Source organism: Antrostomus carolinensis, unplaced genomic scaffold (assembly GCF_000700745.2).
Source record: "Antrostomus carolinensis isolate BGI_N321 unplaced genomic scaffold, ASM70074v2 scaffold36521, whole genome shotgun sequence".
Lineage (NCBI taxonomy): Eukaryota > Metazoa > Chordata > Aves > Caprimulgiformes > Caprimulgidae > Antrostomus > Antrostomus carolinensis.
Window position 1 is genome coordinate 1 of NW_010294130.1, and position 16,791 is coordinate 16,791.

Genomic DNA, 16,791 nt, shown 5'->3' on the forward strand with positions numbered 1-16,791 from the left:
TCTCCATCTCCCTCTTCCTCTCCCTCTTCCTCTTCTTCCCATCATCCTCCATCTTCTCATGTCCCACACACACTCATCTTCTTACCCAGCACTATTCCTGGCTCCGTATCATAGACCATGTCCATCTCGGTGTACAGCACCTATCCATCTGAGGCTCTGACTCACAAAGGGCTCTCCTTTTTCCACCTGTAACAACCTCCTGGTTTAAATCCCAACCTGTCTACATTATGGCTAATTCAATCCTCACTCCAGTTTTCTTTAGCAGTCCATCCTGCTATTTCTATCCCCTCACTTAAACTCTTTGTCTGATCTCAGCTAACTCTGACAGCATACCTGAAAAAAGCATTGTTAGGAAAGATTCTTTCCTTTTTGTATTAATCACATCCAAATTTTAAGTACTTTAAACCCCTGGAATTTTGAAAGCTGAAAGAAAGAATCTTTGAAAACATGTAAGGGTTTTTAAAATAAAAAAGCCCCCACAGTTTTTTAGGTAACATACAAAAATTTTACATCTTCCCTTTCTATCAGTTGCTTTCTAATTTTATACGGCATCGCTTCTGCATGATAACATTTATCCTCCTCAGTCTTATCAAAAGAAAGAGACAGGAGACTTGAGTACCTTAGGGATCAGAAGCAGCCCAACAGTGACTGTCACAGTCAAGTGTGTGTGTGCAAAGAACAGCATCAGCATCCAGTCAGACTGAAGTCTTGAAGCAAGAATGAATCTGAAAATAGAATTCAGGGTTGCAATTCACTGCCTTTTCCCTAGTGCATTTTTAATATTCCTTATGATTCTTTTCATTGAAAGGCCAAACACAACTGGTTTTGTTCTGTACTGCTTTCATACACACTAAAAATTACATTCACATGCTTTACCTATAAACCACAATTTCAAAACAACTAAAAAAAAAAAGCCAACTAGCAAAACAAGCCAAAACAAAATATAAAATGAAACATCAGACCGTAAAAGATATTGCTTATTCCATCATTCTCACTCTGTTTAGCTGGGTTTTTGATAATTTGTATTGTCACAGCTTCTTTGGCCTGAACTCAGTTATGGCAGTTTACATATGTTAAGGATCTGAACAGATGATTTTAAGTTAAGTAAGCACATGTACTACTATAAATTGCAGTACACTTCATAAATCCATAGATCACAGCTACAGCACGCAGCTGACAAGCCACCAAAGAGAGAACTGAACTGAAATGCATTTTAGCAGGGAGCAGAGAAATGGTCTTGATTGCAGGACCACCCAGCTCAATACCGCTGGGCCCAAGAGCCTCGCGACCATTAGGAAATGAATGGCTGAACCTCCCCAATGAAGCAATTCCTTGCTGAGCTTTCTCAAAGAGTGGTAGAAGAAGTGCTGCAGTCAAAGCTAGCTGGAGCATGCTTGGCTTATCTGCTTTAGTGAGCTCCCACATATAGAAATGGTAAGCAGTGCAATGGATGAACGGGTGTACCACTGGCTTGTAATTTGCAGGTTTACAAAAATCATTCAGATAAAAATGACATTTGCAACTTATCCAAGTCCACAGACACACATTTTGCAGAAGCCTTCATTAACAGAAATAGTCTGGCATGAAACACTGGCTTATATGCCATAATAATACAGTCATCATTTCTTGTTTAATACTTTGTAAATGAAATGTTTCATGAACACAATAAAATATTATTTCTTATAGGGATGTTGGTGTTCAGGTATGCAAGGATACAAGGAGGCTCAGGCCTGAGGTTTAGCTAACTGAACACAACATAAGGACTACAGAAGATAACGTAAGAAACTGCTAGGTATAACAACAGCAAAAAGTGAGTGAAAGTCACAGACGGAGCTGTGAGGGATGGCAAGATTTCGCAGGTGGTTAACAGGGAGTCATTTGAAAGATGGCCAAACTTCACAGGTAACTGAAGGGAGCATTGAGGGCCTTTGAGGATTAGAACCTGGAAGGTCAGCGGTACCAATGTAACCATATCCGTGTCAGCATATAAGGCTGTGATTGCCTAGCTAATGATATCAGAAATACCAAACTGGAGTACAGATGTAGCAAAACTGGGATCAACAGGAAAAAAGTAATGAGGGGTGGGTTGTTTATCTGGGAGAAGACAAGGACAGAGACAGAGAGGGGCTAAGGTAAAAGGGGGAAGAACAAGCATGGAAAGAAGAGGGGATAAAAGGGGCTAGTGACATGTGAGCAAGTTGTCACTGACTGAGCCCTGTACCTGATCACTGCGGTATCTCCTGTCTTCTCATTAAATCCTTCTCCTAATGTCTGTGTGATCTCACTCTTTACACTGTGCACGTGTGTATGTGCAATTCATGAGCAAAATTCAGGCTGAGCAAAATTCAGGCTGGACTAGCCAGCACGTGGGAGACCACATCTGCAAAGATTTAAGGTCTCAGTCCATAACTGGGTATGGGGCCTCAAACCCAAAGGTGGATATTAGATTGGGTTAATGACTGTGCTCATTTTCGAAGGACCTATGAATGTAGTGTAGTAATGAACCTACACAGGGTGCAAGTTTCATTAGAGAACCTGGTCAGCTGCAGAGGAGGAACAGGACCAGGCTGTCTGTGTTGGACCTACGCTGGTCCATGTGGCCAGCCATGCGTTGTGTGTGACTGCACCTGTACTGGCTGTGCTCAGCCTTGCTAGGCCTGCAAATTGAAACAGCAGCAGCCACATCCATCAGACAGACATGGGAGAAAGCTCCCAGGTCCTGATGTCCACCGGATTTGGCTAACCCTTAACAGCTCCAATCCTCAAATTCTGTGGCAAATTTTTGCTCATTTCATATGAGAAACCTTGACTGATTAAGGTATCCATGCCACACCCCTGAAAGCAAAATAACATTTGTAGTAGCCATTCAGACCTAACAGAGATGAGGTTTCTATGTGAATTAGATGTTTTGCCATATAATTTTTTTCTCAGTAATACAAGACAAAGAGCAATGCAGAAACCTAACGCTATGCTGACCTGAAGTTAATAAAGAATCCTCTGTTTCTGAAATAGGAATAATAGTTTTAAAGGAAAACAAAATGCAAACAGTTCAAGGTTTTATTTAGTGCTCACATCAATCTCATATGAGCCTCAGGAGTTTTCAGACAGGATGGCTGCCTTGTAATAGTAGGTGTCCTTCAAGGTTCCAGTGCTTTCAAATTCATAACAACTCAGAAACACCATATAAATCTGAGGAGTCTTACATTCCCACTCTTTCAGTTACATTCGGAACTTGGCAGGGAATACAGAAGAAAAAAAAAAAGTCAGGAAATGTGAACTTCAAAGAGATGGGATTAAGACTTACGTGTACAGAAATGGACATAATCTCAGGAGGGATTGTGTACATCCAGTACATTTTATTAATTCCTATCCACAAAGAGTATATGATATTTCTTCAACAAACCAGCATGTATCAGAGAGACGGCAAAGTATCAACACAAAATGTACTTTTTTTTAAAAAAAAGATGGAAAAACAGAATCAGCAGTCCTAAGGGTGAAGGAGTGGGATCCTTACTAGGATAAACTGAAAGACCTAATCCTTCTGTGTCTCCTTCATAAGGCATGTAGTAAAATGCTACGTTTTCCCCTTTTCTCCTCTCTTTAATCCAAGACTACTTTAATCCTGTCCTATTGTTAAAAGAAACTTGCTGCCCACATAATAGCCCTCCTAATGCACTGAACTGTACCTTCTAACATGGCCCAAAATATGGTTTAGGAACATTAATAAATGGGGGAATTTTATATCTATCAGGAACAATAAGAAAAATGCTTCTATCAAATACAGATTTTAAACATTTTTCTTGCAGATGTTTGTGTTACGGAATAAAAAACAAGTTTTTGAAAGTATGTGGATGTTGAGATATGGGGTTAGGAGAAGGAGAATGAAAGAAAAAGTTGCAAACCTGAGAAACGCAGCAAACTTTGTTACAATGAAAAGAGCACCTGGAAGGAGCAGAAATGAAAGATCTGCTTTGCTGATGTTTACTCGGAAAAAAATGATGCCTCATGGAAGCAAACATCAAGAAGGCAGAGAGAAAAGTGAATTCCAAGACAGACCAAAGAACAGAGAAGAGTATTTGAAGACTGTCAATGGAGCGATATAAAAAAACCCCAAAACTTAGTAGATAAGGTCTGTCAGGAGGCAAAGAAAGGTGTGAGAATGTCATAAGAGTCTCTTACAGCATGAGATGAAATTCATGCTATCTAGCATTGATTTTTCTATTCATTTTTACCGAGTACTCTGTAGGAAAGCCATATATAGCAATTTTCATGTCTCTGGCAAAGACCCTTATTTATTTTTTACTACTCTAATAATTTACAAGTCTGAAATGTAGAGCTCATTATAAACTTCATAAGAAACATGTGCTTTATATTAGTGTTACAGCATCATAAGCATAACAATTTTTTATGTCAGCATATAAAACATTATGCTTCATGGACAAGCCAGTACAATTATCTTAAGATACAGCTGCACCTTGCCAATGTGTTACACACCAGGGAAAGTTAATATAAAGCAACATTCTTACCTGCTGTTTTTCTAGAGATACAAACCAGTGAGCAGTAGGCAGATGACTGAAGACAGACACTATATCTAATTTATTGTATATACTGAACTTTGATCCAAGAACATATCAGCTAGCTATACTGAAAAACCCCCTAATTATACAATTAACAAGTTGATTGTACATATTCTTGAATCCTATGGGAACACTTTTAAGTTTAGTAATCACTTAATTAGTGGAATTAAACATTTATGAGACCTTCCGTTATACATCCCTATCCCATTCACTCATTTTAAGTTGCACCATATGAAACCTGAAAGAAAATCAGTTAATTACTAGATCTACGGATCACTTGCCTAATTGTATGGAATATAGCGGAGATAATGAGCTCATTGTGAACTGCAACAGCCATATAACGTGGCTCATGAAATGCTGATGGGACTGTCCGCACTGCATAGCAGAGATAAACACCCCACAAGAGGAATAAAAATTCAGCTGTGAGAAGAACAAAAAGAAATAATTTGCAATTAGTTTTACATAGAAAAAAGGAAGGAAATTTGAAGTGCTATAGTATCTTCTGTATGTGCGAGTATCTATACAAAGACAGTATACACTCATATATGTATGTATGTAGACACATAGACATTCATACTTTTTCAGATATAGTCACTGCACATGATATACTTGGTTTTCATTTTACACACTTCTTTTTCCCAGATTAGGAATATCTGCATTCATGGTGTTTCAGATTTTAAATTGACACACTTTATGACAATGTCTAATAATGTCTTGCTTGTTTTTCAATTTGGTACTACAGAAGTTTGACATCACTTAAAATAACAAAGTATTTTTATTAGTAGCTCTGGTTCTTGTTATAGAGGCAAATACGACTGCTACTACTAAACTACAAGCTTTTTAAGACAACAGTTTCATTTCAAAGGTTTATAACTCAGATATAACAATATATTTTGGGTTAAAAAATTTGCTCTGTTCATGATAGTTAATTCTGCTGGTGCCCATAATAAGATGAGTCATTTGTGAGGGCCTAATGTAATTATAACAAATGATGTGTTTCTCTCCATTAGGAAAAAAATGAGTAAAGGAAGAAAGGAGAAGGAATAAAGGGTAAGGATCAGCTTAAACGAGCCTGTTAGAGCTAACTCATCTGCACCCAGCAGGACTCTGACTTCAGTCTCCAGTAGACAGTCTGCTGTGACACCATTTTGCTTTTGATATAAATGAAATAATGTCACATCCATCTTGAAAAAGCTCTCCTTCCAGAAAAAAAAACCCAAACCCACAGCTCTGCTATGTAGCTATGAGTAGAGCTGGCACTTGCGCCTCTTGCCTTGCAGTCTCGGTTGACAATGGCTAGAAGTGGTTGAGTCCATCCAGCAACATGCAATTCCATGATAGACTCCTGCAACACTGGCACTGCTCCAGAGTAGCTTCAGAAACTATGTGTGATCCTGTTGTTACTCATACTTTAGTTTTGCCTTGCTGAATTACTGCAACAAATCCACTGAGCACTGGATCCCTTCACTTACTATTACATCACTAATGTATTAGTGATGCCACCATACATTCAACTCTGCTGAGAGCAAGTTCATACATTTGAGAGAAAAATGCAAAATAGGAGGGATGGGATTTAACTCACCTATGCCCAGTGACCAAAAAGTGAGGTGTCTAGCTCAGCCCATGATCCTCCTACTGCTTATGAACAGAGCTAGTCAGCTCTACAGCGCAGACCATCACAACCTGACACAACAGTAGGTGCCAAGTCTCTCCTTGAATACTGAGAGCAATCTGATGAGTACGTTAATCTAAGCATCTAGATGTCAGATGTTCTGGCAGGTGAGCTGAACACTACCATAGCTCCTCATCCCTGAAATGAATTAAATTGGCTGCTTGAACTAAAGGAAAGTCCTTTATTAACCTTCTTCTTGGTTTTGTGAATTTTTGTATTTTGTCATTGCATCTTAGATAATCTTAGATTATCACTGACTATATGTAAAGATTGAAAAAAAACACATTTACATTAAAAACTACAGTCAAATATAGAATAGTAGAAAATTAGTTATTTCTCATACTTCTTTTGGCCAATACATGTTGTTATACTGTAACTAGAACAGGAGATGAGTAACATCATCCTGTGGCAGTGATCAGCAAATCATTACTGATCTGGTTTGAATAAGGACGCAAATCTTTGTGAAGCCCCATTAGCAACAGATTGAAATAAAACATCTGCACTGGGTATCTCATGAGAACAGGTCCTCTGGTTCTTCCCACTTTTTACAGTCCATAATTGCTGTAAATTACATACATTATAGTGTTACAGCATTTTGAAACTTCTAATTTTCCTATGAATTTCAGCTAAAATCAATGAGAGACAAGTTTTGATAAAATTATTTCTGCCATACAGATCTCTCTGTGCTCTGGTAAGAGATCAGTTTGAACACTTTGCTGTTTCTTATTTTTATCAAAAGTAGATGGCCTACCTTTAAGCCCATCATTTTTACTGGAACATATCCTACGTAAACCCAGCAGTTTTACCAGTTACATAAAACCAAACATCTGAAAAGGCACAATCCACACATGCTGCCATTTTTGTGTTCTTCCTTAACAAAATCCCAACAATAATAAAACTTTTGACTTTAATAGTTTGACTCAGAACCTTACTGAGCGTCAATATGAAAAATATGAAATAAATCTTCTGAGACTGTGTGTTCCAGTCTGGTTTTGAGCTTTACAAAAGCATGCATGCAGGTATGTCTTCCCACATACCCCACACACTCAGCGCTTGGGCAAACTGGCTGCTGCTTCAATTTAATTCCTAGATAATTAGCTATGCTACTGGTGAAGTCTATTACTCCGGCTTCTTAAAAACACCTACACAGGAATGACCTATGAAGCCATCTTGCTCCTGACGTCTTCTCTGAGCAAGTGGAATATAAATTTTGCTTCAATGCAATAAGATTAAAGGCTCTTTAATAAGATCAAAGATTAAATGTTAGCAGTTTTGGCTTTTCTCTTTAAGAACACTTTCCTCGCATATGCAGAATCATGTCACTGAAATGTATTCCTCTTCAAAGCACTGAAATTTATTTCTTTAATTGTTCCGTATTGATTTAGAAGAAATTGAAAATGAGAAAATGGTTAGAATTAGGTTGCTAAAGCCAAATCACTGTATCTTACTGTCCCATGTTCTATGGAAACTCTTATTATTAATATGGTTGAGCAGGTATTCCCCAGAATACGCCAGAGAGCCTATGTCCTCTCATTTTGCCTTTCACCCAAAGTCCCCCTGCAGTAAAAAATCCAACATTAGCAGCAGAGCTGAATAGGTGAGCTAACTGTGAAATAACAGGCATACTCCACAAAACTACCCAGGTCCATTCTTCTTTCTCTTCTTCAACTGAAGTGAGAAGAGCCCCAAGTCTCTTCCTGACTGAAAAGGTCAGTTACAAGTGCTAGCAGAGGCTGCGAGTTTCAAAAAGTTTGGCTTTTAAAGGGATTAAAATACATGTATACAACTGCATGTGCTGATGGTATTCCTACTTAAACTAAAGACTGTGGGACAAATTTTACTTATTTTTAAATAAAAAAAATCTGCTCTAAGTCTGAAGATTCACAAGAATTGTTATGGTTTTTTTAATACAAATTTGTATACAGGTATCTCAGAGAGGAAATAAAAGTGAAAAAGCCACACCTCCATAATAAAAACCAACTTCAATAAGCTGGGGTAAGTAGGAATGAACATAGCATTTGATATCCAGATCCCATTAATTCTAAAAATTTGAGTTTTCGGTTTCATAATCATAGTTACAAGATGTTCCTAAGACAACAAGAGGAGATTTCAAAGTATTAATATACTGGAGCATAACAGTAGTTTGCACCATTTAATGCATAATACTTTTATAAAAGCTCTACATTTAGAGCAAAGCTTGCATTCCTGTCTGCAGATAATAATTAGTGTGACATCTGGTATGCAACACAAATAGGGAATAGCTTTTAAAACACAAGGTAAAATAACAGAGTTCCTACACTTGCTAAGCCCAATGTTACAATAATTTCATTAGCAATAACAAATAAAACAGACTGATAGAAAACCAATTTATTATCCAAAACACTAATTACACAGCTTAAATGTGTCATGGAGAAGCTGTGCTTGAGGGGGGAAATCAAATTCATATAATTAGCTACAGACTATTACTGCAATTTTTAACAAAATCTGAAGGTGTTTCACAATTTTGCTGTATGACAAAATGGCCTTTTTGGTTTCTCCATATAAAATAAGGTGTCATATTAATGTATTTATTATACTGATGAAAAACACAGATATAACTAACTTCAAATAGATAGATAAATAGACAAACAGACAGACAGATAATGGAGCATATCTGGGCACCATAGAGCAAGGTTCTAATATACCACTCATCTCTGAGGTCTTCTTTAGTTCTGCCTATGGAACACTAGTGACTGTTCTGTGCCAAATATCTTTAATTAATAAAAACTCTGAGATGTGATATGAAATTTGTATCTGACTTGCAGAATAATTTTCTGCTAAAAGCCTGGTGTAGAAGAGTGACTTTTTGACCACTAAAGGACTATCTTAGCCTATTGCAAACCTGCCAAGACCAAACCAAAGCTCAAAATATGTGATCTGGTTCCTTTAAGTATGATTTATCATAAGGCTTATAAATTATCTCATTTCACTTATTAAGCACAAGAACACGAAATACCTTCTTTCCCCCTTCTGAAAAAAGATTGAAATTCCTAGGAGGGAGAGCTGTCCACAGCCCTTTGGACAGGAAATGTGAAGTCAAAAATATCAAGCATAAAATAGCTCTGAAAAAACTTGCAGTAGCTACTGTATTAACAATCCAAATCAGGCATTCAGATTTCAGGTGAAAACTTCTGATAGATAAGAAAGTAAGAAAAGGAACAATTGCTTTAAAGGCATAAATGGATGTAGATATGAACGGAGGTAAGAGATTAAAACAAAATGTGGCCATGTGCACAAATTAATTAATCTTTAAATATCCCTCTTGGTAGCCATTACATATTTCTTATCCACACAGGATTTTATCTGGTTCTTTGCACTACCTAATCAATCTGCTTAGTTACATCCTTTGGTGATACACAATAATTCCTCTTGTTTGCAATGCCCATCATATTTTTAGAAAATGGAGCATTTAGCTTGGTCATCCAACACACTGGACCAGACTGATGTCCAATGCCACTGGCCTGTTATAACTAAGAGTACACCGTGTCAGCTCACCTGGGATTTGTTTAGGCCATTGTTCATATTCTGCATCTTCTTATAATGAAGGACAGTATGTTCACAGTATGTGATATCTATCTGCTCTATAGAGAAGGACAGACTCAGGGTTGGTACTATTGACTTAATCAAACTTCTTTTGAAGATCTGGGTTAATGGAATTATTAAGGTTTTGCTAAACATGCAGTTGTCCGTGCTGCAAATTATTCTTCCATATTTAAAGGCAGTAGAAGGCAAAGCTGTGTCCAGAGATGGTCTCTGTGGCATTTTGTTTCAGCATCCGTTAGCTGAGTTGTGTCACACCTTGCAAAACACGGCAAATGCAGACTGACCCACTCTGCCTGTCCAGTCCCCCACACAAGTAAATTCCTGCGTTAATCCATATCCTCTCTCATTACCTGCTCTGCAGATGTCTGTACCTCACCTGACTGCACAGAACTGCAGAGCAAGATATGATGAACTGAAAGCAGATTAAAGTCACCTTCCTCTTTTCAAGATTTGGAAAAGTCCTTGAGACCCTCCTTACTTGAGTGGATATGGGAAGAGAACACCCACAGGATGACAAATGGAGTAAAGGCAGTAAGGACATGACTTCAGCAGAGTTAAGAAAAAACAGATTCAGAAGAGCAAAGATCGTATAAGGGAACATGGGAAATCAAGAAATATAAAGGTGTGTTTTTGAATATGGTTTACACACCAGCTCTTCCCAGAGGCCTTAGGAAAGTACTTCATCCTTGCTTCTACAGCTTTGCTGTCTCTAAGAATTGGACAGCACTAAAATAAAAATACCACGCATGCAGCCTTAACTTATTCTTTTTAGCATATATAATCTTCAGTTAACTATATAATTTCTTAAGAGGCCAAACTCATTTAATGTATGTGACAGAGCAATTCCAGAGATAAATCAAGGTTGTCAAATTAGGAAAGCTCTGTAATTTGTTGCAAATGACATCTAGATGTCTAGTGAATGAGAGAAAACACTGCAGGGGAAAAAAGCAGTCTTGTGCACATGCCCAACTGAATTCTAACTTTGTCTCTACCAAACTTTGTCTAGCTCCTGGGCATATAAAAAATGTTCCCACTCAAGCCCAACTTTGCAGAGATGATCACAGAGAGCATTTCTCTTCCTATTTGGGTGCCAACCTAGGCAATTTTTCTGCCATTTGCAGCAGAACTAAGCACACAGGGCTATATTTGTAGCCAGTAAGACCATACATAACATGTTATATATAGATTTGACTAAGCTCTGTAACAGAGCCAATGGCATTACAAAATGGGCACCCAGATTAAATGGATCATATAACCCTAATCTTATTGTGCCTCAGCTCTGGCTGTGTAAAATGGGTATAATGTCACCCTGTCACTGCAAGACGGCAGCTGAAATAAATTTACCCACATTGTGAACAATTTAAATCCTAAACTGGGAGCTTCCTTACTGCCATGGTCAGGAAAGTAAGCTATTTCAGGGTGTCCTGGTTGCTTCTCAGCCCTCCTACCCTGCCAGAAATGCCTTTCTCTTGTGCTTCCTTAGGCCAGCCTCTCGGTAGAGATAGATGTGGGATAGAGTTGCTGAAAGGAGCTTCCTCAAGCCAGGATCCCCAACTCTGTGATTGCTTGCATTCTGCTGTCCAAAAGCTACTTGCAAAAAGAGACACCCCTGAAGGATTAAAGCCCATTTTCATGACACTGTGATCTTCTATGTCTGTCCACACTCACTTGCTTAAAAAGCACCATCGTAGGCCAAGAACAGGCCACTGCTCTCCAGAGGTGGTTTTGTGCTCTGCATCCTTTCCTAAATACTAATAAGAAAGAGTCCATTGCAGCTGCAACTTGACTAAGTTCACTTGGTATTCTGAACTCTGCCCTGTTGGCAAACCAGTACTCTTCCAACAGTTATGCCATTTTTCCTCAGGTTTTCGGCACAAATTACTGATTACAACTCTACTTACATCCATAACACAGCTACAACAACTCATCTACTTCTCCATCGCACTTCATTTAGTCAGACTAATGTCTACGTTTTTAATCTGCTCTACTGCAATGAAGCTGGCCATGGATCTGGAAGCATGGCTTTTCCATCCGTTTGTTCACTTAGGGTGCCAGCTGGAGCCAAGTGCACACCATTTTAAAACAGGAAAAAAATTGTGTCCTCGCCTGCTCCTGTGTTGCAAGCCAGTGCAGTCTCTTTCTGCCTCACTGCGTGCAATCTCCCACCTGGAGAGTTATCACAGGAGAGGTTTTTTCTTCAAAGGGAAGACTTACAGATCTAAGCCTTTAGTGTTGGGTTATTCCTCACAAATTATAAATTAATAGAAGTTTATCTGTCCCTCTCACCATATCTCAGCATCATTTTAATCAGGTAGGCACAGCAGTACAGAGACTGTGTGGAGTAAGAATTAATGGTGCTAAATCCTGACTTGCTTTTTTACCAGAACTGACTTGGCCCACAGCTGTGCAAGGCTAAAAGAAGAGCAGGGGTCCATGGGCTGGTGGGGGTTACAGCACGCTCCGTCCCCCACAGAGCCACAAGTCTGCGCTGCAGGTCCACTTGAAGTAATGCAAGGGACATGTTGAGTCACTGTCTATGGGCCCCATGGCTTGAGGGTGACTTAGAGATGGCTTTTGCTGGCAAGGGACACATGTCCTCTGACTCAAGTGCAAGCAACGTGCCTAGGAGTCTCCTTGCACGAAATGTATGCCAGCACTCAGGTCTACAACCTCCAGGAACTCCCCTCATTTCTGCACTTGTCTTAGCCCTTATACTCAAGCATTTTGTTCCTTCCTCTACACAGATGTGCTGTTCTGCCTCATTCCTTCCATAGCCCACTGTTATTAAAGCCAGTTGGCCACTCTCTTGTTTCCATGTGCCCCATCATCCTCTTCACTTGTGTGCAGATGAAAGAGGGACAACAGAATCAGAGGGATCTACCACCAGCAGCAGAAAGCAGGCAGAGTGTAGAACCTCTTCTCTCACATCTTAAAGAGGATACAAGCAAATGCCAATGGTATCCAAGGTACCAAGAAGTGGATTCAAAAAAGAGTGGTGGAAAGACAAGAGGAAGTCAGAGCATCTTCTAGCCTCTCACAAAGCCATCTCCTCCCACGGGTGGCTTGCAGAAGAATCTGAATATGGTATTTACCAAACATGCGGCTAAGGTAACACAAATATGGTTTCCTTAGCAGAAATACTGTGTAGATGTGGTGCCTAAATAAAGGCTATGGGATTTCACCTGTGATGTAGCAGATACCAAGAAAAAGCAACATTACTGCAGGGTGTAATGCAACCCAAACTGCTCAGCTTAGGGGTTCCAGCTATTTTTGAGAAAGGAAAACAGAAAAATGTTGATGGTCATAGTTTAAAAAAAAAATAAAAAAAAATCTGTTTTTTTAAAAGTTCCATTCTCTGTCATCCTTGAGAATGTTTTATTTTAAATTAAATTGGAAGAAACAGCTAATCTGAGATGAGTGAATTGTCCCACTTGATTTAGTCTCTTTTCATAGAGAAGACATTCTGCACCATTCATCATCTTTGTTGCTTTTCCCTATATCTTTTCCAGATTTGCCATATCCTAGACATGAGGGACATAAACCGCACATAGTGTTGGCGATATGGACATTGTAAGAGACGTACATGGTGGTGGGAGCAGTGGGTTACAAACAAGAAAGGGATAGAGCTTTTTTGTAAAAAAGGATTCTTTTCCTATTTCTGCTGCAAACATTTCATATAGTCCTGGTCTTATCATTTAGAGTAAGCTTTTCACAAGTGATCACTATTTTTACGTTACACATTTTCTGAGTATCTAATGTGAGAACTGAAAACAGATCTAACAAATGCCTCCTGGTTGTGCCTTCCACACAGAGGCTATAAACATTACTCAAAAACCAATCCCTAGATGTCTCAAGGCAGACACTCAGAATGGATAGCTACTGTTGACAATTTTGGCTTTAATCTTTGTACATCAATGCTAAGGAGAACACGGCTTAAAAATGCCCATTTGGAAATGAATAGTTCTTTATTCCTTGCATGCTCTGAACAACACACCCCGATTATGGCATAGGGCCACATCGAATGGGGATAACAAAAAGAAATAATAATCACTCATTTGCTGAATGCAGCAGAGGCCCTGTAGAAAATTTAATAAAGGGCCTTGTAAGGCTGTATTACAATGCCCTAGCTCAAAACTGTACAGGCAGTCTTAACACCCAATCTGTCAGAGCCTGTCCTAGCAACTCATACCCTCTTTAGATGCAGAGTTTATATACGTTAAATATCAACAAATGAAGAGTGGGAGAGAGTTCTTTTGGGAACAGCCTGAAATACTTACTTTGTTCCTTTTCCTGGCTGAGGTCATGCAGTAATCATGACACAGCCTCATGTTTGAAATCCTTGTGATGCACAGGACCCAAAACATGACCCTCCAAAGAGTGGGCTATGGCAGCAGCTCAACCCAGCTGCACGGGAGCAGCCCAGCTCCTGCCAGCCAGGAACCAACCAGGTGCTGGGGAAAAATACCTCCCTGCACTTGGTTAATACCTGTCATTCGCTTCTGGTTTAAAAAAAAAACCACTGAAAAACACACACAGAATGCATATGGGTATTATAAAAACTAAACTTCAAATCCTACCCACACTAGGTGAAACCCTGGCCCTGCTGAAGTCAGAAACATCCACCAGCCAAGATTTCACCTCTGCTTTTTATTTGCGTTTGTGCATGCATGTTTATCTCTCTTCCTGCCTTTCTCTCCTGCCTGGGGCTTTGTTCATTAAACTTACTATTTTGTTGGTTTTTTTCCAGTTCCTGGGAAGTTCTTTTAAATCCTGTGGTGACATCTGTTTCAGTTACAGGATTTTTCCCTCAGGATAAAGAACAATAGTTTGATTTGTGACACTGGGAACCCTTAGGTACCAGAAGTTTATAGCTTGGGTTTTGCGTTTTTTTTTTCCTAACTTGGAATCTGGCTGTGACAGGTAGAGGTAGAGAATTTATTCAGGTCATAGGAAAAAGGCTTTGTGCGTGAGCGTTTTCAAGCCCTCAGGTCTTTCTCCAAAATCTCAGATTGTCAACTATGCCATAGCTTGTCAATGAGACAGATGCCCCAACCTTGAAAGTGATGCAGAAACGAACACAAAGGAAATAAAAGAATCTAGGGAAGTGACAAATAAGCTACCCAACCTCACGGAAAATACATACTAACTACATTACATTATGAAGATAAAATAAGATTTACGGAATGCTAATTTTTCTCATCAGCATATCACAGAGTACAGGGGCAATGCTAGAAATAGTGACAACCTTTGTGTCTAAGTTCCTACTTCTCTCACAGAGAGCATCCTCTTAAACTTAATGGAAATGTAAATATAAAACATTCACTGCAATAAAAGTCTCCGGAGATAGAGCCTAAGTAGCATGATTAGTATGGAAAATGCTCCATAAATCCTAACTCCAATAATCTCTGGTATCATAAAGGATTCATCTCATTATGACTTTCTAACAGAGCCTTGTTAATTCTCACTTCATTAATCTGCGACCTTGAAAATTCCCTCTCCACATTTCTGTGAAGCATTGACAGCCAAGTGAAAGAGGGAGGTATTCCAGCAAGGGCTACATGTGATGGAATATATTCCAAAACACTCCCTAGTTTTATATAAAATACTGTGCCTTACTAAATTAAATGGAAAAAACAAGCCTTTCATAAATTATCATCTAGCATTTTTATTTTAGCATTTTACATCTAATATCATAATTATCAATTAATTTATCACATAGAATCTTTTGTAAGGCTTCTCCCAGGAGAATTATAGGAATAAAAGGGGTTCTGCATTATGGGTATTTCTTCTGACATATCTCTGGGATAAAGTATCTAACTTTGGAACTTGTTCCTATGGTCTGTAAGCTTTTCAGACTGCTATTAACAATAAAAATCTTTAAGTGCATACACACGCACACACACCCACGCACACACATATATATACATATAGACACACACATGTTAGTACAGACTTGTAGACATACATCTCCTGGTACCAATAAGGTGGCTGCACAGTTTACTGATGACTTGCACAAACGTAACTCTGTTTATAAGGTAGTTTGAGTAAGAAGGCAAAATAATAGAACATAGGAAATTCAGATGAATTTTGTTCAGGCTTGAGAGCTGGCTTTGCCTCTACTGCAAAAACCTTCTGCCACACTTTCTCTCTCTTAATAGAGTAGAAGAGCATGATATCTTCTGTCTTCAAAGACAAAATTTCTTGAGCACCCATCATTTTGTTACTACAATCCAAGTTACAAACCTTTGAAAGTCATAAAAGTCTCAGGATATTTGAAATATGTTTTACTTCTCAGCCCATTTAAAAAACCATATATGCCAATATTCCATTCCCCTAGAAGCTTTTCATATGATGTTACGCAGTCTGACAAAACTTTAACATACCCAAAAAGAAGAAAAATGCAAAGGTAACCAAGCTTTATTTTACAAATTAAAAGATAAGCTAGAAAAAGAACATACCAACAGCCATCATGTAATCCCAGCGGTCTATGAGGCACATATTGAAGATTAAATGGTCAGATGTTTGCCCTTGGCCAATGAGTGGAATGTTTCTCTCCAAATTTTGGGTTATTGCAGAAGTCCAGCCAACAAGAAACCAAAAGACTATCAGAAGAATAACAGCCAGCATCCTCATCACTCGCCCACCTGTCATGTATGGAATACGCTGAGCAGTTCGGGACAGGAATACCTTCAAAACCCTGAAAAATTCAGAAAGTGCAGAATTAAAAAGAGCACTAGCTGTGTCACAGGAATTACACTTTCATTTTATTTCACTATCAGCTTATTGAAAAAAATTATCAACATTCTTTCCCCTGACAATATGTACAAGAGTGAAATTTGAAACATTATTACTTTCATATTCATCCTATTCAAATGGAACTGATTGCTGCCCAGAGAGTGCTACACAGCATTAACAGAAAATATTAGCTGTGCTTATGTTAGAGACATGCATTCACATGCT

At 38.7% G+C, this 16,791-nt stretch overlaps 1 protein-coding gene across 1 annotated transcript; it reads right to left on the reverse strand.

The window, feature by feature from the left end:
• Window positions 1-589: 589 nt before the first annotated feature.
• Window positions 590-16,528, reverse strand: LOC104532346 (probable G-protein coupled receptor 158; the record flags this gene model as incomplete). The annotated part of the gene is made up of 3 exons (XM_010177534.1): window positions 590-725; window positions 4,859-4,997; window positions 16,290-16,528. Coding segments are annotated over 3 exons (514 nt in total), but the record flags the coding sequence as incomplete, so codon positions are not given.
• Window positions 16,529-16,791: the final 263 nt, after the last annotated feature.